General features: G+C 41.3%; 1 protein-coding gene across 1 annotated transcript in view; it reads left to right on the top strand.

The window, feature by feature from the left end:
* Positions 1-24728, top strand: part of LOC134746643 (apoptosis-resistant E3 ubiquitin protein ligase 1) — a 140733-nt gene extending 116005 nt beyond the window's left edge. The window contains exons 6-19 of the mRNA XM_063681134.1: positions 1988-2096; positions 2244-2422; positions 3604-3726; positions 4078-4156; positions 4719-4915; positions 5378-5539; positions 6059-6236; positions 6706-6851; positions 20936-21079; positions 22122-22295; positions 22474-22626; positions 23019-23213; positions 23526-23705; positions 24531-24728. Coding sequence (XP_063537204.1) covers positions 1988-2096; positions 2244-2422; positions 3604-3726; positions 4078-4156; positions 4719-4915; positions 5378-5539; positions 6059-6236; positions 6706-6851; positions 20936-21079; positions 22122-22295; positions 22474-22626; positions 23019-23213; positions 23526-23696 — 2010 coding nt within the window. The 3' untranslated portion in view covers positions 23697-23705; positions 24531-24728. The remainder of the gene's footprint in view (positions 1-1987; positions 2097-2243; positions 2423-3603; positions 3727-4077; positions 4157-4718; positions 4916-5377; positions 5540-6058; positions 6237-6705; positions 6852-20935; positions 21080-22121; positions 22296-22473; positions 22627-23018; positions 23214-23525; positions 23706-24530) is intronic.
* Positions 24729-25439: the final 711 nt, after the last annotated feature.

The raw sequence follows: 25439 nt of genomic DNA, 5'->3' as shown, positions 1-25439 counted from the left end.
AGCCGCTATATTGTGTACGACGTCCGTACCTCTGTGGCGCACAGCGTCCAGACGCTGTTGCCGACGTCAACCGGAAACCGTACACTATATATATTAATTAGCTTAGAAAATGTAAAATTGAAAAATATTTAGTTAGTTGAGTCGTTATCACAGTGAACTCACAATGGTCTTAAGCGCCATATAGAAGCTTTTAGCGCTTAAGGGTTCCCCACGTATGTCGATGCGGAATCGGCAAAATCCGATAGCAAAAAGCTTTATGTCTGCGCAATAAGAGCGAAAAAGTCGTCATTCGGCTCGGTTCGCATCGGCCGGCGCCTGCTTTTTCGCTCCTATTGCGCGGACATAAAGCTTTTTCCTATCGGCTTTTGCTCAATGCGCGTCGAGATATCAGATATCTTTATCTGGGGAGACCCTAAGTCCTTTATGCCAATTTACGTATTTTGAAAAATTTCCTAAAACTGGATCGACAAAAAAAAATATTTTATCATAGAATCAGGTCACAAAATTTCACGAGAATCGGTTAAGATTTGCGACCTGTAGAGGAAAACACCTGGACATACGAAAGCAAAATGCCCGAGTTAAAACGGAGACCTTCGCTGACGCTTCGGTCATAATAAGAATGGCGAACTAAAAGGTCAGGTTGCGAGCCCTGAAAAGCTTAAAAGTCGCGCCTTCCAGAAGACCCGAAGCATTCCAGCATTTCCAGCAAGTCGCGCCTTCGCTTTAATTTGAGGGAACGCCAAAGGTCGAGTAGCAGGAGAGCCGAGATCACATTAGTTCCAAGCTCCAAGCCAATTCCAAACTCTCCCCTCCTCCAGCTCTGTCTTCGGCCTTGCATAGCTCGGCCTTTGATGTCACGTGTCACATGGTCATTGTTCCAATCCCAACATAGATTTTTTTCCACATCGACCTTTGGCTTTGCACGGAAGAGCGCCGCAATTGGACGATCCGGGACTTTAGCACTATGCAGAGCTCGTCTACTTGGACATAGATTTTTGTCCCAGCTCAACTCCACTGAAGCTCGCCCTCCGCCCGGCCTCTCTCTCCGGCGGTCTCTTGGGCCCGCAGAAAACTTTAATCATATTCGTAGCCTTCAGCCTCCCTTAGACATGACCAGTGCTTTAAGCTCTTTCTTCTACAGTTCGGCCTTCAGCCTCACAGGGCAGCACACCGCAATCGGACGCTCCAGGCCTTCACCCTTATGCAGAGCTCGGCCGTCGGCCTCGCTCACAATTGGCTAGAGGTTCGATTCCAAGCTTTGCAGAAAGGCACTAAGAAAAAATTATGCTTTTGTGTTTACTTCATGGGTGCTTCATGGGTCATGGGGGGCGGCAGGGACCCAATGGCCCGGGGCGCCAAATTTTTAAATACGCCTCTGGTCCCTCAGGTCGATCCTTCGCGTTTTCTGGACAAAAACAATGAGGGCTAACCCGTATGAATTCGCCGCTAGGGGCGCTAGTGTAGATGGTGGTCTTTTCCATAGTTCGAAATGTCAAATGTCACTTGTCACTTCAATGACTGACAGCTGTTCTTTAGTCTTTTGGACCACCATCAACAGAGGCGCCAACTGGTGAGCAAAAAAACGATAGCCCTCATTCGGAATGAAGACCCACGGAGAATATGCCGGAAACCGCCGGACGGAAGCCGTGGCGTCGGGCGCCCTGTACACTCTTGGCAACGCTCCGTCATGTACTCCGTGAGCTACGAGCGGTCGGGTTGAGCTGGAGCGCGGCCAGAAGGGTCGCTGAAGATAGGAAGGCGTGGCGCGAGCTTGTGAAGGCCCTTTGCACCTCTGGGGTGCCGTAGGATAACAACAATAACAAATATTACATAATAGGTAATGAGTATTTGTGTTAAATTTTGTCAGCAATACAAAATTTGCAAGTGAATGATATATAGGAATTTACTGACAAGGATTTGCAAGAAAAAATATTTTCATATGTTTGCGAGATAGCCGATTTACTAAAAGAAATAACACCGTTTTCAGATGACAGCAGTCATCGAGTTAGGGTCTGGCGACCCAGCACAAGCGCACACAGCGCGCGTCAAATTCACCGTCCGGACTGCCGGCGTCTACATCATCGCTGTCACCATCGGTGAGACTCTCTTCTATCAGTACAACTTAGATGACATTAGGTGTCTAGTTGGGAACCCGGTGACCAGCGCACAAAGCGCGCGTGTAATTCGACTAATGCTGGTCGGACTATATTTGTAAAAATGTTGTTATATTTTTAATTCGACAGGCGGCGTCAACATCAGCGGCAGCCCGTACCGGCGCTGGTTCACGGCGGGGCGCGTCGAGGCGCGCAGGTCGCGTGTGGCGCGCGCCGGCGCCGCGCTGGTGTGGTGCGCCGGCCACGCGCGCGCGCTGCACGTGCACCCGCGCGACCAGTTCGACAACCCCACGCACCCGCAGCCGGCGGTGAGTGTAACAGTACAGTCAACAGTGAGCACGAAGGGTCAAGCTACAACTCAGGTTTAACTGCGGCCAGACAGATACGCAGAAAACACTAACAAATGCCTGCACGCCGACTTAAGATTCTTATATTTTTCCTTTTGAAGTAATCGTACGTTAAAAATCGCCTAGGAATTTTATTTGGATAAAGATGTTATTCAACAGCAGAAGACTTGAGTAAGTTGAGTAGAGTTGTAGGTATCAGAGGCCTATGAGAGCTCGTCTAATTGATTGTGGATCAGTCATACATGTTTTCTATGTATTTAAGAGGCCGGTGTCGATTTTAGTCGCAAAAATGTAAAATTGATAGATTTAGTCGGTGAAATTGTACACCTTTTGTTACCTAATTGAAATAACAAGTACTGGTTTCTATTAGCGCATCTTCTTATCTTACTTTTTATCAGATCAATTTGTTGAAAACAGACTCACTAAATTAGTAATGTTTGCTTTTCTGATGGACGTTTAGGTAAACGCGCGTAAAGCACTGATTTTGTCGCTCTTATTTGTAAATTTCGTAAAGTTTGGACGGCTAAACATGGTAATTTTGTATTACACATATCCTGTACTTAACATTTATCAGACTACATTTTTATTATTATGACTTTGAAGTAGTGTAAATGAAAGTTAGACGAAATCAATTTTCTCCAGAAATTACTTCAAAACAAGTGACAATTTCTCTGAAAATCGACTTAATTTCAACGTACTTTTGATACGTAAACAATCTACAACATTTGTTGAAACTACTCTTATACATCAATTTGTATAATTTACCACCATAAATTTTGATGAATTTTTAAAAACTGCCCCTTCTTTTCATATATTACCGGTGACGCACGCTTGCGACCTCATTATTAAAAGGCAAGATGAGAAGACGTGCTAATAGTAACCAATACTTGTTATTTAGATATTACGTAACAAAACGTGTATAATTTCAACGACTAAATCTATCAATTTAAAATTTTTGCTCCAAAATCGACTACGGCCTCTTAAGTGTTTGTATATTATTTATATATAGGTTGGGTATCACAAGCCTTATTGAGCTTACCGTGGGACTTAGTCAATTTGTGTAAGAATGTCCCTATAATATTTATTTATCGTTGTGTATATATGTTTGAGACGACAACGGTTGAAGTTCGTTATATTTGCAGGAAGGCTTCTCAATCCGGATCAGCCCGCTGGGCGGCACGGTGGATGAGCAACTCTCCTCATCGGCCGCCTTCCAGTACGATGCTGTAAACCAGCGCGTCTCCATGACTCTGTGCTTCCCGCAGGTAATATGACGTCATTGTCATAAATACCAGATCTGATACGTACGGTGGATCGAAAGGTTTGCATTTGTTTAACTGTAGAAGGTGTCGTTTAAGCCACCTGCACTTTTTCACCCATTTGGAAGGCTAAGGTTAATTTCTTTAAAAGCGAACAGTCAAAGGGTTTTCACAGGTTGTCGTCATAAATATCTATAGCCTGAATGTATATGAATATGAAGTGCCAAACCAAGTTCACCAACTCCCGAATCTGATAACTAAATTATTTTCTCGTGATTTTGAAGGACTTTCTTTGAAGAACATGCCTATGCGCATGTTCTTCGCATGTACTAATTTTTGAATTATATTGTTTTCAAGGCGGGATTGTACAGAGCTGGCATCTATTACGAATCTGTATTGCTGCACAACGGTGAATTCGACTGTATCGTCCTAACTGGTAAGCAACTTAGTAAATGATGACTTTTTCACACGGTTTTCCTCATCTTAGCACTTTTCTGGTAGTATCTTAAAATATCCCGGTTCCTTTTAGTTAATCCAAGAATGAGCAAAGGTACTTACCGGTTTTTTCAAAAGTGTGGCGCAAAACCCACATAGCGGCGTGTCTCCGCCGCGGCGGCGCGGCGGGAACCTTGTACGGCGGATGGCGGTGTAGCCGGTGTGGGTAAACCGCCTCGTCTGCGCGCACCGGTGGCGCGCCACCAACACCGCGATACAAATCTTTGCGCCGCACCACCGCCACGCCGCTACGTGGGTTCTGCGCCTGACTGTTATCTGACTTATTATAATTAGTTCGGTGTGAAACCACTGGAAACCACGATGTTTTTCTTAACCTATGAACAATTTTGTACAAATGTAATTTGTACAAATGTCAATTCCAAACGTTCCAAGAAACTGATTGCTATCTACACTAACCTATGTCCTAGCTACTACGGTTTGAAAGTAGCGCTCGCGCATGGTTAGTAATTGAATGATTTTTCTGCATTATGATTTAATTATAGCATCGGACACCGCAACACTTCAACGCAACATGTCATCGAAACGCCACATGTGGTGTTACGCGTGCCGCGCGCCGCCACCCGCTAAGCCGCGCCGCGTGTTGTGCTGCCTCAGCCGCAAGCAGCTCGTCGTCAAGGACTACATCCTCGGCTTCATCCCGCGCCGCTCCACGGCCTTCCGTCTGTGCCCCTCCACCAAGGTTGGTGACGTGTGGTACAACGCCGCGCCGGCCATACACATGTTTCCCTACAAGTGTATGTACCTACTCTAGTGTCTTGATTGTTGTTCTTTTACACTGCATAACACCTTGTAAAACTTGTTATTCGTTATTTTAGCTTATATATGTACGTAATATCTTTTAAAAAGAGAGAGAAATTAAATACTAGCTTTTGATCTACGCTATGACCGACAGTTTGACAGCAGTTTGTTTATTTATCACATCGTGACGTCATCAAGATCACGTGACAGCTTGGAGCGTTTAGGCGCGAAATTTAAACATTTATTTAAAATTAATAAATAAAAAATGTAAATATGTTTTTTTTTGTAATAATTACGTGTCTATCTATAAAATGAAAACAGTTCTAAAAAATTGTCAACATCCCTATTCTGTAAAATCCCGTAATATTTATTTATTATTTATTTTTTATAAATATATTTCCAGTTAATCCTCAAACCAAGTGAAGACAGCGCGGAAGAAGGCGCGTTCGCGTTAGACGATGGAGTGCAGCCGCGAGTAGAACTAGTATCAGCGCAGCGCGACCTCATCGCTGCCACCTTCGCGCAGCTGCTCGTCGCCAACTGCGGCGGCGAGGACACCTTCAAGGTGTGTGTGTGTGTGTGAAAGAGAGAGAGAATGAACCTTGGATTATGTAGTAGCATTGTCAGCGCAGCTTAGATGCTCGTCTTTCACTTTTAAGATATTAAGCGCCACTTGCACCATTGACTAACCCGGGGTTAACCGGTTAAACCTACAGTTACCATAGTTACCAGTACAATTTGACACGGGTTAACGGTATCTAATATTGATATGGTTTTATTTTAACATCCCCCTAACAACTAAAATGTCCGACTTGGTTTCACATTACATCTTAAAACTTTTTTTTAGTAGAAGAATTGCGTTGCGTGACTAGCACCTTTTTTACATGTAATGTTTTTGATGGGATGTTAAATTTACAAGAATGAAAGATAGAAATATTGTACAACGCCAATGAGATATTTGCAATTTGGAATCATAAGTATTTTCTAGTATTCGTTATCATAGGACATATTTACTAGTTCTATGGCCGTTTAGCTAGCTATGCTTGCTAAGCTTACTACTAATTGCGTTGGTTATTGCTGGCAGAACAAGCAGGACTTCTTCTACAGCGAGGTCCGCAAGGCGCACGCGCGGCACCCGCACGACAAGCTAGCTATCCGAGTGTTGAGGGCAGACCTCGTGGCCACCAGCCTCAAGGCCACGCGACACTTCACCGTCGCCGACTGGTGCAAGAACTTCGACGTCACCTTTCAAGGGGAACAAGGTAGCTCACAACATACGTCCACATGGTGCACGCGCGGCAACCGCACGAGAAGCTGGTCATCCGAGTGTTGAGTGCAGATCAGCGCGTCGCCACCAGCCTCAAGGCCACGAGACACTTCACCGTCGCCGACTGGTGCAAGACCTTCGAAGTCACCTTCCACCGGAAACAAGGTCATTTTGCTATATCACCTCACACATCACAGTTCTATAGAACAATAAAAACAAATAATTGGTAATATTATTGCATAATTTGTGTTTTATAGTGTCATGTTCACTATAACGGCAGTTATCTAGATGGGAATCACTTAAAATTTTATTTTTCATTTGCCCTAAAACACTTCTAAAACGCAAAAATTATTATTTGTATTTTTTTTGCCAAAAATGGTCACAATAGTTAAACCTAAATTAACATTACAGCGCCAATGCAAACTAACTACATACCTATCATGTTATTTTGGTGCATTTGTTAGGAGTGGACTGGGGCGGAGTGAGGCGGGAGTGGTTCTCGCTACTGTGCGGTACGCTGTTTGACGCCCGTTTCGGCCTGTTCGCGCCCTTCCACGACTCACCCACCGGCCTTGTGCACCCGAACCCCGAACGACCCAAGCACCTCAAGGTACTCGTAACTGTGTATGTTTATTTTCTTTCTCGGAATGCTCAAGCGCTTACATCCCTTAAATGCTGACCTAAATCGATTAATTAACGCTCATAAATGCAAACATAATAGTCTACTTACTAAAACTAGACGGTCGTTTATAAATAAAAATATAGAATCCAGTGAGAATAAAAGTAGCGCCTTATGGAACTCGATTAAACTAGAAATAAATAAAGGTAGACTGTCAGGAGACGACTTTTGTGTGCTTAGGCATGCTGTGTGTGGATCGCAGGGCTCCAGTCGCGAGCTGGCGGACGCGCTCAACCAGCACTACCTGGCGGTGGTGCGCGATACACCTACCAGACCCAACATACCCGAGGCTCTGAAACTGTTGCGCACCTCAAGACCACCCGTACTGAACACTATGTTTATGACCCCATTTACGGCACCGGAGCTGGTTAAAATTATTAAAAATATTAAATCGAAGGCCACCAAAGACGTTTATGGGTTCCCCACATCTGCACTGCGTAAACTACCTTACATTTTCCTAAATCTGCTATGCAACCATCTTAATACCTCAATAGCGAACGGTTCTTATCCTGACACTTTAAAAAGTATAAAAGTAACACCTGTGTATAAGGGTAAAGGTAGCAAGAAGGAATTCAAAAACTATCGTCCGATATCGTTGGTGCCCGCCATCTCAAAAATATTTGAGACGGGAATTTGTGATAGGCTGATGAGCTTCTTTAGGTCGAATGAATCGTTATGCTCTCAGCAGTATGTGCTTATCAGGCTGGTCGACGATTGAGGCAGCGCGTGATGTGGTAAAGAACGTACTAGGCAGGCTAGAATCCAAAAAACGAGTCGCCGCTATCGCGGAAGCCGCTCGACCCCAATTTCAAAGGAATACCGCAAATCGATGTACAGGTTAGCCGTTTGGCACACACATACTAGAGGCCAAAACAAAATTTTTGACCCGCAGTTCCTAAAAAAATTTCGCTGCGGGGGGGGGGTAATTTTTTTTTTTTTGTATGGGAAAAAAAAAATTTTTTTTCCAAAACCTATCGAGTGTGGTATCATACGAAAGGGCTTTTTGAGGCGATTCTAAAAATATATCACATCATTAAATTTGGTTTTTTTTTTTAATTAAAATAAAAAGAATTTTCGAAACATACCAAGTTTGGGCTCCTCCAGACACGATATGGCAGACTTTTTTTTGTACAATATACCACAAATGATACGTGATATCCTGATGTCTAACCCAAAGAAAGCAATTTTGAAAATAATATCATTAGCAATTTTTTTTTTTTTTTCAATTTTACAAAGTGACACAGTTCTACTTTAATATCTATTTCACGAGACTTATGGAACTATACTGCAGATACGGTACATATTAATCATAAAATGATACGTAATAACCATATATCCAACGGGAAATACCTCTTTAACCCTTTAACTGCGCCTTTTCATCAGTTGGTATAATTTGTTTAGTTATTGACACAAAATATCAAGGTTGTATCCTCCAGCTACGATATACCTTACTGATTTTTTTTGTACAATACACCACGAATGATACGTAATATCTTGATATCGAACCCCAAGAAAGCAATTTGGACCCGGGTATGTCCTTAAACTACGTCCGGACCCGGGGGTAGGTCCTTAAACTACGTCCAAAAGAGAGGTATGGGCACTGTGAATGACATCTCGCTTTGTGTGGTAGGGCACAGGACAGCGGATGTCATTCCAGATCTAGAGCAGAGCCTAACTGGGGAGGTACCTCCACCATACAGAAAACCGCAGCCAAATAACACTAGACCCTACTCATAGTGTTGTGTTCCTGCCGGTGAGTAAGGTTGCCAGAGCTCGAGGGAGAGGAGGTGTTAGGGTCGGCAACGCGCATGTAACTCCTCTGGAGTTGCAGGCGTACATAGGCTACGGAGACTGCTTAACATCAGGCGGGCCGTATGCTTGTTTGCCACCGACGTAGTATAAAAAAAAAAATATTTTTGAAAATAATACCAATAACAATTTTTTTTTAAATATTTTTCATGTGTATAATTTTTCAATATTACAATATTGAGAAATTTAAAAAAAAATCTAAATGAAATTATTTTCAAAATTGCTTTTTATACGAACGGGTTAGACTACTATACTTTTCGACCTATCTCGCGCATTCGACCTTGTTGATCACAAACTGATGGCAGCTAAACTTGAACACTATAGCGTACGTGGGTTGACCCTAGATTTCATTATTTTCTTCCTTAGCAACCGCTCCCAAAGAACAGAAGTGGCTGGTGATGTGGTGATGCTTCGGAACCAGGTGATATTGGTGACTGATTGAGGTACTGACCCCTCAGGGGTCCAATGTTGGTAACACGATATTTCTGGTGCTGATGAATTACTTGCCATTTTTATCTTCTCACACGCAGCTTATTATGTATGCAGACGATATCTGCGCCGTAGTGAGTGGGGACTGTGAGGTTGAGCTCCGTATCAATGTCGAAACAGTAATAGTGAGCCTCTTGCACTAGTTTACTGCGAACGGCATGCAGCTCAACCTCGAAAAAACGAATATTCTGGACTTCTCATTGGCTACAAGTAAGACCACAAACTTAAACCCTGTAGTAATACAAAACCCCATTTGTCACGGCGCCAAAGTTTCAGGGCATTCCCCTTACCACCGCTAAAAGTATCGGGATACTTGGTGTCGACATTACGAATGAAGTCCAGTTTCGTAGTCATCTGGAACAAAAAGCCAAACTGGCCTCCAAAAAGCTTGGGGTGCTTAACAGAGCCAAACAGTACTTCACACCGGGTCACCGACTTTTGTTATATAAAGCGCAGGTTCGACCCCATATGGAGTAATGTTCTCATCTCTGGTCTGGCGCTCCACAATACCAGCTCCTTCCCCTTGACTCCATCCAACGTCGGGCAGTTCGTATTGTCGGCAATTCCGAACTTACTGACGGCTTAGAACCTCTTAGTCTTCGGAGAGACGTTGGCTCTCTTTGCATGTTCTACCGTCTGTACAATGGGGAATGTTCCGAAGAACTTTTTGATCTGGTGCCATCGTCTCGTTTCTATCACCGCACCTCCCGCCAAAGGAGCAAAGCTCATCCTCACTTCTTAGACACATGGCACACCATGAATAAGCGGGCATCCCGCTCGTTTCTTCCCAGAACGTGCAGAATGTGGAATGAGTTGCCTCCTGAGGTATTTCCTTTGTGCTACGACATGGGATTCTTCAAGAAGCGGGTATTTAGGGTTCTCAAGGGTCGGCAATGCTTAAGTGGCTCCTGTGATGTTGCTTACGTCCATGGGCGACGATGACTGCTTCCCATCAGGCGGCTCGTCTGCTCGTTTGCTGAACATCACATAAAAAAAAAAAAAAAAAAAAAACACAAACATTGAAGCCGTGAGCTCCGCAAGATTCGTGGGATTCACTCTAGACGGTAGACTGCAGTGGCAGGAGCATATTGATTCGCTCTGTGCTAGGTTAAACTCTGCTTATTATGCCGTAACCAGACTCAAAGACTCCTTGTCTCAAAAGAATCTACTAGCCGCCTACTACGCTTATTTTCACTCCCATCTTTCCTATGGAATCGATCTTTGGGGTTTAGCTGCAGACCGTGATCGCCCTTTTATTATTTAAAAAAAAGTCGTCCGGTCTATGTGCAGAGTACCACCTGACGAACTAGCAAGAGAGCTTTTTATTAAATTACGCATCCTAACGGTTCCCTCGCTCTTCATATTTGAGGTGGGAAAACTTATCCGACGGAGCAGGAAACACTTTTCTACCTCTACTACGCGTTAGTCGTCAAGACGAACGCAGGTACGAGTAATACCTAGGCACAGGCTTGCAAAAACAGGTAACTTCTTCCAAATTATAGATTTCAAAAGGAGGAGGTTCTCAATTCGGTTGTTTTTTTTTGTTACTCCATAACTCCGTCATTTCTGGGCCGATTTTGAAAATTCTTTTTTTAATTGTAAGTATATACATACAGATTGGTCCCGTTTTTGTCAAAACGCAGTTCTGATGATGGGATCCATGAGGAATCGAGGGAACCCCTCAAATGTTGTCAATAAATGCTGAAATAAACAAAATAAATTGGGATTCTACCTTGGGTTCTTCGATCGATGTAAACGAAATTACTTTTATATTTTATAGGATATTGCAAGAAATCATTAACAAACATGTACCTATTACGAAATCAGCAAGTAGCACGCGCTATCCAGTGTGGTACACAAACAAATTAATTAAGCTTTATAAAAGAAAAAGACAAATTGCGAATGAAATGAAACGATTTAAAAACCCCCTTGATGAGTTACAAATAGAGATTTGCTACTCGAATTATATGAAATCTATTGAGTCATCTATATCCACAAACAACATGTAAGCATTTTGGTCTTTCATTAGAGCGAAGCAAAAAACAGAAGGAACAATGCCAAGCGAAATGGTGTTTCAAGGATCAAAATTGTCGTCACCAGCATTAATTTGCGAAGCATTCGCCGAAAGCTTTTCTTCTGTATACGCTACTGTTTACAATGATGTTCCAACTTCTGATCAAACCCCAACAGAGGGTTATCCATACATTAATACTTTGAGTTCTCTGTCTCTTACCCGTTGCTCAATTGAATCGTCACTCATGAAGCTCGATAAAAAGAAGGGGCCGGGGCCAGACAAAAGACCTCTCTTCTGTCAAAATACTATTCTTCTAGTCTTTATCGGAAACTTTGCCAAAAGTCTATCATATCCCCTCTACATTATTTATAATACTTCTATTTTGACCGGGGTTTTCCCCTTAATTTGGAAGCAAGCGAATGTCATTCCTATCCCTAAAGGTGGTGATAAAACTGACGTCCAAAATTATCGACCGATTTCCTTGCTGTCTATCCTCGGTAAAGTTTTTGAGTCATTAGTAAATTCTGTATTGACCAACCACGTCAAATCTCTCATTGTTCCTGAACAACACGGTTTCCGTAGAAATATGTCCACCGTATCTAATCTAGCAGTTCACGTTTCCTCTCTAGCAGAAGCCTTGGACAAGGGTTCTCAAATTGATGCTGTTTATACTGATATAAGTAAAGCGTTCGATCGAGTAAATCATGGCATACTAATCAGTAAAATTTTCAACACAGGAGTGCACGGAAAACTTTTGGATTGGTTTTCCTCCTATCTTAAATCTAGACCACAAAAAGTTGTAATTTGTGGGCACGAATCCAGGAGTTTTGAGGCAACTTCCGGAGTGCCTCAGGGATCCCACTTAGGACCTACATTATTTTTGATATTTGTAAACGATCTGGCAAAAGAGATTCACCATTCAAATTTTTCCTTTTTTGCAGACGACTTAAAAATAACCAAAGTCATAGAAAATTCAACAGACTCCCGGCAGCTCCAATACGACTTGACACGTATTACAAATTGGTCTAAAGATAATAAACTACCTTTAAACAAAGAGAAGTGCAAACACATCAAATTCACGAAAAAACGATTACCTTTAAACACAGTATCTTTTGTGGACGATGTTCCTTTAGATAAGATAAGATAAGATAAGATAATTTATTCCATAACAATTTTACAATCATGTCGGAAATATCTTACAAGCTACTAAAATAAATTACAATTTTATAAATAACATGCATATTATAGATTAAATTAAAATATACAAGATAAAAACAATCACAGTATAAGACTGTTTTTTTTTTAGTTTAGTCAAATTTAAGAACATATCGAAGAATAAATTACAGATTACAGATAAAATCGTTGATTTCGTAATAGCATTTACTGATTAAATGGTCCCTTAGCCGGCATTTAAAGTTGTTCACATTATGTATTGTTTTGAGCTCAGTGGGGAGGCAATTATACAGTTTTACTAGTTGATATCGCACACAATGGTGAACAACTTTCAATTTAGGCGCTAACAAGTTATCCAAGTCCTTCCTGCGTGTGTTCATTCTAGAGATTCTTTCTTCCTCGGTCACCAGTCAGTATAACTAGAATATAGAGACACGGTACCGTTAGGATTTTGAGCCGAACAAAGTGTTCCCTACACGACTGCCACCACGGGATACGGACCATGATTCTGATGGCACGTTTTTGGGCTACAAACGCTTTATTTATATTATATTGATTGATTGATTGATTGATCATTTATTTGTCAATATGGGTTACAGAGGTCTTAAAACTATTTACAATATGTAATTACATAGGATCTCCACATTGTGCCTACAAACTGGCATACAAATTAGATTAAACTAGCCTAAGTCCATGCATATTATATTAACTTAACTATTAAGGAACTCGCCCACACTGTAGAAACATTTCCCACACAGCCAAGCTTTCATCATTTTCTTAAATGTTGTATTCTTTTCCCTTTTAAATTCATCCGGTAACTTATTATAAATTGTAATGCACATGATGTATGAATTTTTAGATGCTAATTCTAGTTTTGTAGCTGGTTTGTGTAATTTATGTTTATATTGTTGTCTGACATTACGAGAGCTCATCTGTTGTGCTTCTATGAATTCATCTTTATATTTATGAACAAACATACAGACCTCAGCTATATACACGCAAGCAACAGTTAGAATATTGTGCTGTATGAAGAAAGGCCGACACGATGCACTTCGGTCTAAATTAAAAACAGCCCTGACACACCGCTTTTGAGCCAAAAATATTTGATTTATTAGTGTACAATTACCCCAAATGACTAAACCATACCTTATTGTTGAGCTAACGTAACCATGGTATGCCATTAAAGCCGCTTCTGTGGAAACTGTTTGTCTTGTTCGTCTCAAGGCAAACACAAAACTGTTGAGTTTTGAATAGACCTTATCTACATGTTCTCGCCATTTGCACAGACAGTCCACCATTATTCCCAAAAATTTCGTACATTTAACTTCTTCTATAGGATCGTTATTATAGTGTACATTTAAGTTAGGCGGCGTAGCTCGTTCTGTATGAAATTGAATATAATTAGTTTTTTTAATATTAACCTTTAAATTATTTACTTCAAGCCACTGAATTGTTTGAGTTAATGTTAAATTTATATCATTATTATATGTCAGCAAATCATTACATTTAATTATAATAGATGTGTCATCTGCAAATAGAATACATTTGTGGGATAAGTAATTCGGCAAGTCATTTATATACATTAAAAATAGTAAAGGTCCCAGTATACTCCCTTGAGGAACTCCGTAACCATTATTCATATAGGAAGATCTATAAGACTCTATAGTTCGAGAATTGTTACAGTACTTGAGAATCTCTACACATTGCTTTCTGTTATCAAGGTAGTCCTTAATCCAATCGAGTGAGGGACCTCGTATACCATATCTGTATAATTTGGCAAGTAGTCGCTTATGGCATACGAAATCATATTTATCATATTAATATTTGTAGCTTTGACCCCAAAACTTAATGCTGTATCGCAACCGAGACTCTACTAATGCGTAATATACAGACGTTAGTTGCTTTATAGTTACTTCATCGCGTAAGCTCCTAAGTGCATAGCAAGCTGAGCTGATGCTATTATCCAGTGACTTGAGTTCTTCTTTCCAGTTAAGATCCCTATCTAGATGTATACCAAGGAATCTAACACAATCTTCAGTAGCCACATCAGAACCTTCCAAGTTCACATGGAGGCTCTCTATTCCTAGACGTTGTTCTAAATAGCATAGCTTTTGTTTTAGTCATGTTCAAGATTAGGTTATTGCTACTGAACCACGTCTGAAAGTTTCTAAGGAGTGCATTTACTTTATTGTTCAGTTCCTCTGTATTAGTTGAGGAAACTATTGCATTTGTGTCATCTGCGAAAACTACTACTCCAACATCGCTAAACTGTTTACAAATGCAATCAATTAAATCATTGACAAATATTACAAAAAGAATAGGCCCCAGAATAGAGCCCTGCGGCACCCCTTTATTAATTTTAGCTAACCTGGACCGGTATACTTTTTGACAACCATCTTCTATCGATTTCATTTCTACTACCATTTTTCTATTTAACAAGTATAGGTATGATGCGAAAAGTTTTAATTCCTTGCCCCGTACGCCACAGTAATTCAGCTTGTACAGTAGTATTTCATGATCAACTGTATCAAATGCAGACGTCAGATCAAGAAACACACCAGCGACCTTGAATTTATTATTTAAGTTAATAACCACGTCATCAATAAGCCTCTCAATTGCATCACTAGTACCTTTATTCTTTTGGTAGCCATATTGTCTTTTATTAAGAGGCCGTAGTCGATTTTAGAGCAAAAATGTAAAATTGATAGATTTAGTTGTTGAAATTATACACGTTTTGTTACGTAATATCTAAATAACAAGTATTGATTTCTATTAGCACGTCTTCTCATCTTGCCTTTTAATAATGAGGTCGCGAGCGTGCGTCACCGGTAATGCATGAAGAAAAGGGGCAGTTTTTAAAAATTCATCAAAAAATCATGGTGGTAAATTATACAAATTGATGTATAAGTATAGTTTCAGCAAATGTTGTAGATTGTTTAAGTATCAAAATTACGTTGAAATTAAGTCGATTTTCAGAGAAATTGTCACTTGCTTTGAAGTAATTTCTGGAGAAAATTGATTTCGTCTAACTTTCATTTACACTACTTCAAGGTCATAATAATAAAAATGTAGTCTGATAAACGTCAAGTACAGGATATGTGTAATACAAAATTACCATGTTTAGCAGTCCAAACTTTACGAAATTTACAAATAAGAGCGACAAAATCAGTGTTTTACGCGCGTTTACCTAAACGTCCATCAGAAAAGCAAACATTACTAATTTAGTGATTCTGTTTTCAAAAAACTGATCTGATAAAAGGTAAGATAAGAAGACGTGCTAATAGAAACCAGTACTTGTTATTTCAATTAGGTAACAAAAGGTGTAAAATTTCACGGACTAAATCTATCAATTTTACATTTTTGCGACTAAAATCGACACCGGCCTCTTAATAACTCTATTACAATCCAAATGCTTAACAAGTCTAACTTTAATCAACTTTTCAAATATTTTTGACAAAATTGGTAAGAGTGAAATAGGTCTATAGTTTTTTGGATCGCTCTTCAAGCCTTTTTTATAAACCGGTACTACTTTGGCCACCTTTAACTGCTCAGGAAATATTCCTTCCTCGTAGCAATTATTAAAAAAGACTGATAATGGTACTGACAGTATATCAATATTATCTTTAATTAAAGAGATTGGAAGATCGTCTACACCTGTTGATTTCTTCATCTCCATTTTCTTTCGACAGGAGTTACATATTCCCACGACATATCATTCAATACAGGTGAAGCACAGTCCTGTAGAATCTCTTACGCCCCGCTTAAACCACCATTAGGCATATGACATTTGCTACTATTAAAGTAAGACGAAAAAAAACTCCACAGTATCCTGCGCTTCATCTATTAATTTGTCGTCTGTCTTTAGCATTAGTTTCGGCTGTGCTTTTAGAGTGTTTTTATTCCTTTGTTTATTTACAACTTTCCAGATGGCTTTAGCAGAGTTTTTTGACTTGAATATAGCAGCTTGTACTGCCTTTTTTTTGCAGGAAGTTTCATAAATAAGAGATCTCGGGGTAACCCTGGACAAATAATTGTCCTTTAACACACATCTTGACAACATTATAAAGCAGTCTAATAAACTCCTCGGTTTTATTTGGCGAAACTGTAAGCAATTCAAGGGTATCTCTGCGCTGAAAACTTTGCTCGAGTACTGTTCACAGATCTGGAATCCATTCTATAAATGTCACATTGAGAGAATCGAAAAAATACAAAAACGTTTCCTGTTTTTCCTCTCAGCACATCAGGGCAAGCTTCGAATGTTAAATTCGTACAATGCGCGTTTAAAACATTTTAACATGATAACCCTCGAGGACCGTCGTTGGATCGCTGACCAGGTGTTGCTACATAAAATTGTGTCTGGCACGCTAGACAACCCACAACTTCTGCAGGCAATCAATTGGATAGTTCCTCACCCGCACTCTCGGATAGCAAACTTCGGCCATTCTCGTATAAAACATATAGAACCAATGTTAGATCTCATAGCATTATACCAAGAATATGTAAACAGCACAATTTATTATTTAAACTCAATCGGGTAGACTTATTAAAAATGTCACATAACCAATTTAAAACTTGTTTGCACAAACTCAAGGCCAATTGTTAGTTTTAAAATAATGTATCAACATCTTCATAATTTTAAATTCGTTAAACATTTCTTTCAAAAATTTCTATGCAGTTTGTTAATTAACTTAGATTTGCGATTTTCTAGCTACTTAATATATGTAATGTAACTTTAGTAATTAAATTTACTGCTTATAATGGAAGCAAGAATTGGTTTGTAAACTACTTAGTTTAAGATTTATGTAAGCAATTACTTTCATATGCATGTTGTGTTTGCCTGTTATTGGGTGAATACTCGAGCAATTTGTTTTTATTGTCACGTTTTCAATAAGTTTATATGTATATGTATTACACCTGTTGGCAAACCTTAATAAAATAAAATAAAAATAAATGTTTAAGGCATACCTATAGTGATTTTAGTATTTTCATCAACAAATCAAGCTTTTTTTTTATACCACGTCGGTGGCAATCAAGCATACGGCCCGCCTGATAGTAAGCAGTTACCGTAGCCTATGGACGCCTGCAACACCGGATATATTACACGCGCGTTGCCGACCCTTTAAAAACCTGTACACTCCTTTTTTGAAGAACCCCATACTGTAGCCCCTCGAGAAAACCTCGGCAGGGAGCTCATTCCACAGCCGAAGCGTACGCGGGAGGAAATTCCTCTTAAACCGCACAGTACGCGACCATTTAGGTGCTAGGGTGTGAGGATGAACACATTTAAAAAAGTGACATTTGATGAAGTGGAGCTGCTGATCATGATCAGAACGGAACTCTTCAATGACGCATAGTTCACGTTTGGCGATTTGTCCTCTTCGTTATGTTTGTTAAGCAAGTTAGATTTTCAAGACACATTTTTGTTAAGCTCGAGTTCTGATGATGGGATCCATGAGGAATCGAGGGAACTCCTCAAATGTGAAAGGCATACATATAGTGATTTTTGTATTTTCATCAACAAATCCAGCATTTACATAAAAAAAAAGTGACATTTGAAGAAGTGGAGCTGCTGATGATGATCAGAAATATTAGAATGGAACTCTTTAATGACGCATATAACGCATATTTCACGTTTGGCGATTTATCTTCTTTTTTATGTTTGTTAAGCAAGTTAAGTTTTCAAGACACATTTTTATCAAGCTCGAGTTCTGATGATGGAATCCATAAGAAACCGAGGGAACTCCTCAAATGCTATTTTTAAGGTCAAGGGTAAATGCCCGCCAGCGTTTCCATCGGTTAAATTGAATGGGCAACCGCTAAACATCGTTAACCAATTTAAATACCTAGGACATTTGGTGAACGCTGACCTTAAGGATGATGCCGATATTGAGCGCGAGCGCAGAGCGTTGTCCGTCAGAGCGAATATGATAGCCCGCAGGTTTGCTCAGTGCTCTAAGGAAGTCAAAATCTGTTTGTTCAGAGCCTACTGTACTAGTTTCTACACAAGCAGCCTGTGGGCGGACTATACGTATAAACGGTACAACGCTCTGCGCGTTCAATATAACAACGCGTACAGGGTGCTGATGGGGCTGCCCAGATTCTGTAGCGCGTCAGGGATGTTCGCGGAAGCGCGGGTAGACTGCTTCTACACCACGATGCGCAAACGAGCCACATCCCTGGTGCGCAGAGTACGGGCCAGCTCCAACAGCATCCTGACCATGATTGCGGACAGGGTTGATAGCCTGTATATAAATAACTGCTGCATGATTCATGTGCGCAGGAATGGGTAGGTGGGCAGATTTTCTTTAAAGTGGTTTTTGAGAAAATCTGCTTACTTATTTATTTTAGAAACTAGAATTTTATATAGTTAGCTAGTCAGTAAATAATTATGTATATACTAACATTAGCCTTAAGATAAAACTGTCACTAACACAAATTGATCCAAGTTGGTCCTTAATAAATGAATTTATTATTTATTTATTTAAATGTGAAAGGCATACATATAGTGATTTTTGTATTTTCATCAACAAATCCAGCATTTACATAAAAAAGTGACATTTGATGAAGTGGAATTGCTGATGATGATCAGAATGGAACTCTTCAACGACACATAGTTCACGTTTGGCGATTTATTCTCTTCGTTATGGACCCAGACTAAAACTTGGACCTGGACTTTTTTTTGAACTGCGATCCTTACAGAACCGAACTGCTATCAGAAAAGTGGGTTAGGTTAGGTTAGAACTGTGACCCTTACAGAAACGAAATGCTATCAGAACATTGGGTTAGGTTAGGTTAGAACTGTGACCCTTGTGAAGCAGCGGAGCGCGCGCGGGAAAAGGCTGCGGAAGCTCACCCGCTGCGGCACAAAAGAGCAGGGCGGAGGCGGGTCGCCCATGACCGCCGCCTGCCGCCTTAACGAGGGCCTAGGGGTGGCAGTCACGGGGACGACAGCCATCTAACTAAAACTAGGCCCTCGAGGCGAAGGGTGTGTCAAAAAAAAAATGTAGGCACGCCCCAAATGCCGGTTGGGAAATCAATTTCCCGGAGATGGGGCTTGGCAGCCGGCCGCTGCTGCGAGGTCACTTGGTGTTCCCGTGGCCCCGTCTTACAGCACCGAGGCGACAGACGGGGGGGTTGTTTAGTGGGTAGACTTGGGGTCCCATCAGCCCAAACCAAGGAGTCCCACATAACCACTCGGGTTCGTCCCCGCGCCCGAGTGGTATGCGTAATTGCATTTTTTCCCCCTAAAAAAAAAAGTTTGAACTGTGACCCTTACAGTAACGAAATGCTACTAGAAAAGTGAGTGGTTTTACGTCCTTTTAGTTACGCAAAAGATGCTGTCTTTTTCATTTCATTGTCTGAAGTGCACCATTAACAATAAGTAACCTCTCAACGGCATGCCCCATTGAAGTCAGTTTAATTTTTCTTAAAAAATATTATAAGAAAACTCAAGTGTTTCCTGATCCAAAAGGCGTATTACTCAGTTAAGGAATTTCTGGAAGGCTAATTAGGATCACTCCTAACGTGTTGGAACGGGGTATGATAATTTTATTGACAATTTAATTATTATTATTTGTATCTCCGTTACAAACTCTCGGGTTTTCAGGCCCGGTCATTTATAAGGCGTGCGTGGGGATATAGATCCAACACGTAGAGGCCGTTTGGAGAGTTTTGATGTCATGTAGAACGCCTGCTAGAACCCATTCACGGGTACATAAATAGATACCCGTAAACCGGTTTCAGCAGGCATTGGGAGCTATTATAGAAAAGTGGAAAGAGTCCTGGTCTGGCTTAAATTTGGGTGGAATATAATACTGGGCTATTGCTAAGAGTTCCGGACACCTGCCATAACATTGTGCTATACAGTGCTATCGAGGCAGGTGGTGACTCGCCACTCGCAAGATGGGCACCTGATGCGCCATCGTAAAGACGGCCAGGCGCAACACCGGCGTGAGCGGCTCAGGGGTGTCGAGAGGTGTGCTGCGCTTTCTCCGAAGTTACTCGCGGCGTTATGCCCTTTAACACTTCCACTACTGGAGCATATAGCTCTTACGACTCCCCTCTGGACGGCCAATGAAGGCAAGTCAGAGCTGAGAGTCCTGCGGGTCCCCTTGGGGTCCACTCCGACCGACGAAGACACGCCGGAGACGGAGACCCTGACCGACTCTCTGGAGCACTCGGGTCCGTGGGGACGTCACTCCCCAACAGCTCGCCACAAGCATTATTATTTTGTTATTATTATTATTCCAATGTTTACAATGAAACCCAATTTTAATTGTATATATTTCTGACATATCTATTGTAAATAATAATATTAATAATGTAAATTACGCATCCATGACAATGTATGATTAATACAAATAAAAAAATATGAATATGAATATGAATATGTGTAAGTATTTGTCAATAGTGAACTGGGGAGTACGGTTGAAGTTGTTCTCTTGCTTTGTGGTTACGCTGTTCGACGCATTGTTCTACGACGCTTTCTGTTTATATAATGGTATTACACATATGATTATCGTTGTCTCAGCTGAAGCACTTCGAGCTGGCGGGCAAGCTGGTGGGCAAGTGCCTGTACGAGAGCGCGCTGGGCGGCAGCTACCGCCAGCTGGTGCGCGCGCGCCTCTCGCGCTCCTTCCTCGCGCAGATCATCGGCCTGCGCGTGCACTACAAGGTGATCTAATGTGTACGAGCTAGAGTACCTGGGTTCAATTCGTTTCTAGACTTTCTAGGGTTCCGTAGTCAACAAGGTTATAGTTTCGTCATGTCCGCCTGTCTGTCTGTCCGTCCGCGGCTTTGCTCTGTGATCGTTAGTGCTAGAAAGCTGAAATTTGGCACGTATAGGTATATAAATCAGTTACGCCGACAAAGTCGTGAATTAAAAACTAGAAAAATGTTTTTTTAGAGTGGCTAAACGAAAAGTGGGCATAACATTTTTTTTTCGCTTTAATCCTATAGTGTGGAGTGTCGTTGGATAGGTCTTTAAAAACCAATAAGGATCTTCAAGAACCATTTTTTGATAGTTTTATTTTTTGATAAAGCTTATCGCTCCAAAAGAAAAAAAACCATAACCATGGGTCCAAATAATATGAAAATAAATCGTGAAAGTAAAGCTTAGTAGTTGTAAGAAAGTCTAATATTTTGACGGACGGGTAACTACGGAATCCTATACTGAGCGTGGCCCGACATACTTTTGGCCGGTTTTTCTTTATATGATAAAATGAGACTTCCGCGTATATAGGTAGGTATTTCAAGATACAGGTTTTATAAAACTGGCTCCGGAGGTCGCGCTATTTATGTAGTGCATCAATACGTGTCGCACGATGCCCAATAAGTTGCCAGTCGAGTCACCAGAACGTAGACCTTCCAGGAATTAATTTCTCAAACCAAATGCTCATCATCACGAAAGTTATAAGTTACCTACATTTAAAATACGATTTCACGATAACTGGTGTACCCCACGTCCATACTAATTTACAGAACTTTGTATGCAGGGGGGGTGCCTTTTCTCTGCAGCTGACTGACAGTACCTAATATTTGTTTCCGGAAATTCCTCGAATGTGAATACACCCGATAACTCGTGTTTTAGGAAGAAAACTGTTTATTTATTTAATTTTAGTGACACAATTTACAATAAATACTAAGTAAATTGACAGTATTCACTCAGGCCTTATGTCATAAAACATAAAGTGGAACCACACATGTTATTTCTACAGTACTTCGAGCAAGACGACCCTGAACTGTACCTGTCCAAGATCAAGTACCTGTTGGAAACGGACCTGGACTCGGCCGAGTCCGTGCCGGAGATATACTTTGCGGAGGACGTGTACGACTCGTCCGGCCACTTGGTGGAGACGCACGATCTAATACCCAACGGCTCGACGATACGGGTGAGTTTATCACGAGCTATATACCTGTCCAAGATCAAGTACCTGTTGCAAACTTTATCAAAATATAGATAAACTTCTGATTGCTTAAGACTACTATGTCTTTATTTGCTTTTAAAATAGTAAATGAGCCGCTTTGTTTCTTTTTACTAATGGGACTCAACTGTGTTTTGGTTGGCAGGTAACGAACAGCACAAAAATGAAATACCTGGACGCACTGGCACAATGGCGGCTGGCAACGCGTTGTCGGCTAGAAACTGACGCCTTCCTGCGAGGCCTAACACTACTCGTGCCCGACAACCTGCTCGCCATCTTCGATGAGAACGAACTCGAGGTAACCACTCTACAAACGACACAACTATTCGGTTGTGAGTCAGAGCTGTAGGCTCGAAACTGACGCCTTTCTGCGTGGCCTCATGCTGCTCGTGCCCGACAACCTGCTCGCCATCTTCGACGAGAACGAGCTAGAGATAACCACTCTACAAACGGCACAAGGACTCGGGTGTGAGTCAGAACTGTAGGCTTTAAGCTGACGCGTTCCTGCGTGGGCTGTCGCCGTTCGTGGCCGACAACCTGCTTGCCATCTTCGATGGTATCGAGCTCGAGGTAATCAATCTACACACGACACAAGCACTCGGTTGAGTCAAATCTGTCGGCTCGAAACCGACGTTTTCCTGCGCGGCCTCATGCTAATAACGATAGTTATGGATGTGTGACAATTTCCAGCTGCTGGTGTGCGGCACGGGCGAGGTGTCGGTGGCGGACTGGCGCGCGCACGCGCTGGTGGCGGGCTCGGGGCGCGGCTGGGAGCGGCTGCTCGGCTGGTTCTGGGCCGCCGTCGCCAACTTCAGCGCGGAGGAGCGCGCGCGGCTGCTGCAGTTCACCACGGGCTGCTCGCAGCTGCCGCCTGCCGGGTTCCAGGTACAACTCCCGTCCTAGTAACACGTTACATAGGCGGCCATCTACATATTTTATAATTATTGTAAGTGCCTATACAAGAGCGAGCGCTTCAAAGTATTCCAGCGACGAAAATCCAGCGTTCATCATGTTCTTGCGTTATTCCAGCTTTATGCGTTCGTTCATGGGAGGCTGGGGAGCAACTAATCCCTTAGCATAAGGGAATCCCTTATTGGGATTAGCCCGGTTTTACTCACGCTGTTTTTCTATGCTGCAAATCCTGCGATCATGTAGTGTCTTTAACGTTATATGAACATTTTTCTCGTTTTTCCGCAGGAGCTGAACCCTCGCTTCCAAATAACGGCCGCGCCGACGTTCGGCGCGCTGCCCACGGCGCACACGTGCTTCAACCAGCTGTGCCTGCCCGACTACGACTCGTACGAGCAGCTCGTGCACGCGCTGCTGTGGGCCATCAACGAGGGCGGCGAAGGCTTCGGCATGATCTGAGCGAGTCAGGTAGCTACAATTAAAGATATAAAGGTTTTAAACTTATCTTTAATTTTATACCAAAATCAAACTAATGAAAGAAAATGAGCAATCTTTTGCAACAAAATGGGAATGTAGAAAAAATAGGTACCAAAAAATTAAAATAATCTTATTCTTGAATTTTTAAGATTTACTTAGTGTGTAAAACTAAAATGAAATAACTTCTATATCAGTATATATAGTCTGTCAAGCCATTTCCGTCAGTAGAAAAGAGCGACAGATTTAAAAAATGTAGACGCGAAGGGTTATCGTCCCATAGAAAATTTGAATTTCGCGCCTTATTACTGTTGTTTGACCGGCTATATTTGCATTATTCGATTTATTACATGGACAAAAATGTATAAAAAATAAAGTGTCCAACAACTATATACTTAGTGGCAATATATGGTAAAAATGGCAATTTACTTATTTTCCTTAGTCGCTTAACTTCAAACTCGGATAACTCCATCTGTCAGATTATGCTATTTTGGTATTAAGAAAAGGTAATATGGTAGATATTTGCTGAGAGGGTCGAGTGGATTTATCCGAGTTTGAATTTGCGACACTTATGTTGAACATGTTAAACGACAATCGGTGACATCCACTATTGTCACTGGGTGTTTTAAGAGCGCGATTGGAATGTGCAACGTTGACTCTAATTTCTGACTTTTATATTGTTTGGAGACTAGTATTATATGATCTGTGGTTTGGAGTCAATTGGTTAGACCGTATAAAATTCTAATTACGTCACCGATGCAATAACCCCGTATCGTATGAACAACATTAAAACTTAAAATGTCTCTCTTGTATTTCCAGGATAATTTTGAGGACATTGAAGCTATATAACACGGATGTTACTGGATATTGAGGAGAAGAGCGAGCGAAGCGGGGAGTAGTGCTGCTTTGCCACCTTGTATTTACTTCTAGTCACGTCTCAAAGACTTTTATTTTTGCGTATTTTATGTTTAGATATGTTTGGCACCAAAGGCAACCTAAGAAACATTTTATATTAACTATTACGATTTAAGTTTTCCCTTTTCACTCAGTATTCTTTATTTTATAGATACGTATTTTACGTAAATATGCAATTGCTAGTTGTGTGTGGTTGCGCTGTTGTAAATAACGTAGGTTGTGAAAAGGTAATAAAAACTAGTGCAGTTTCTGAGAATTACAAAAAGCACAAAGTTCCCGTCTAATGTTACAGCCTGAGTTATATATTGTACCTACATTAGAGCATTTGGTAACTGGAGACGCCTTGTCTGTCATTTTCTGTACAAAACAGACTGCCGATTTTTGCGAGGGAGGGGCACGTCAAATGTATGTATGGTTACACGTACAAATGTACGTAACGTACAAATAACCGTGTCAGATAAACATCAGTCCATACAAAAGTATGACCAATTGTGCAAGGTTTTCGGCAAAGGGGTAAGCTCTTAAAGGCGATTCCAGTTATTAAATACTCTAAGGTTGTACCGAACCGAATGTAAGAAGTCTCAGTAGGCCGAGCACATGATTGGCGCGACAGTATCTCGCCGCGAGATAGACTACCCATCTTTTACTAACTGTATGAATTAAAGAGGGACGGGTAGTCTATGTCGCGGCGAGATACTCTCGCGCCAATCATGTGCTAGCCCGGTAGGTTCCAGGTTCTGAAGTATACAATTAGACCAATTATTTAAGAAAACAAAATTTGAACATACAGATTTCGATCGACCGATGTTACCC

The sequence above is a fragment of the Cydia strobilella genome, chromosome 1, assembly GCF_947568885.1.
Source record: "Cydia strobilella chromosome 1, ilCydStro3.1, whole genome shotgun sequence".
In the NCBI taxonomy this organism is placed as follows: Eukaryota; Metazoa; Arthropoda; class Insecta; order Lepidoptera; family Tortricidae; genus Cydia; species Cydia strobilella.
This window is presented reverse-complemented; position numbering and strand designations above follow the sequence as displayed.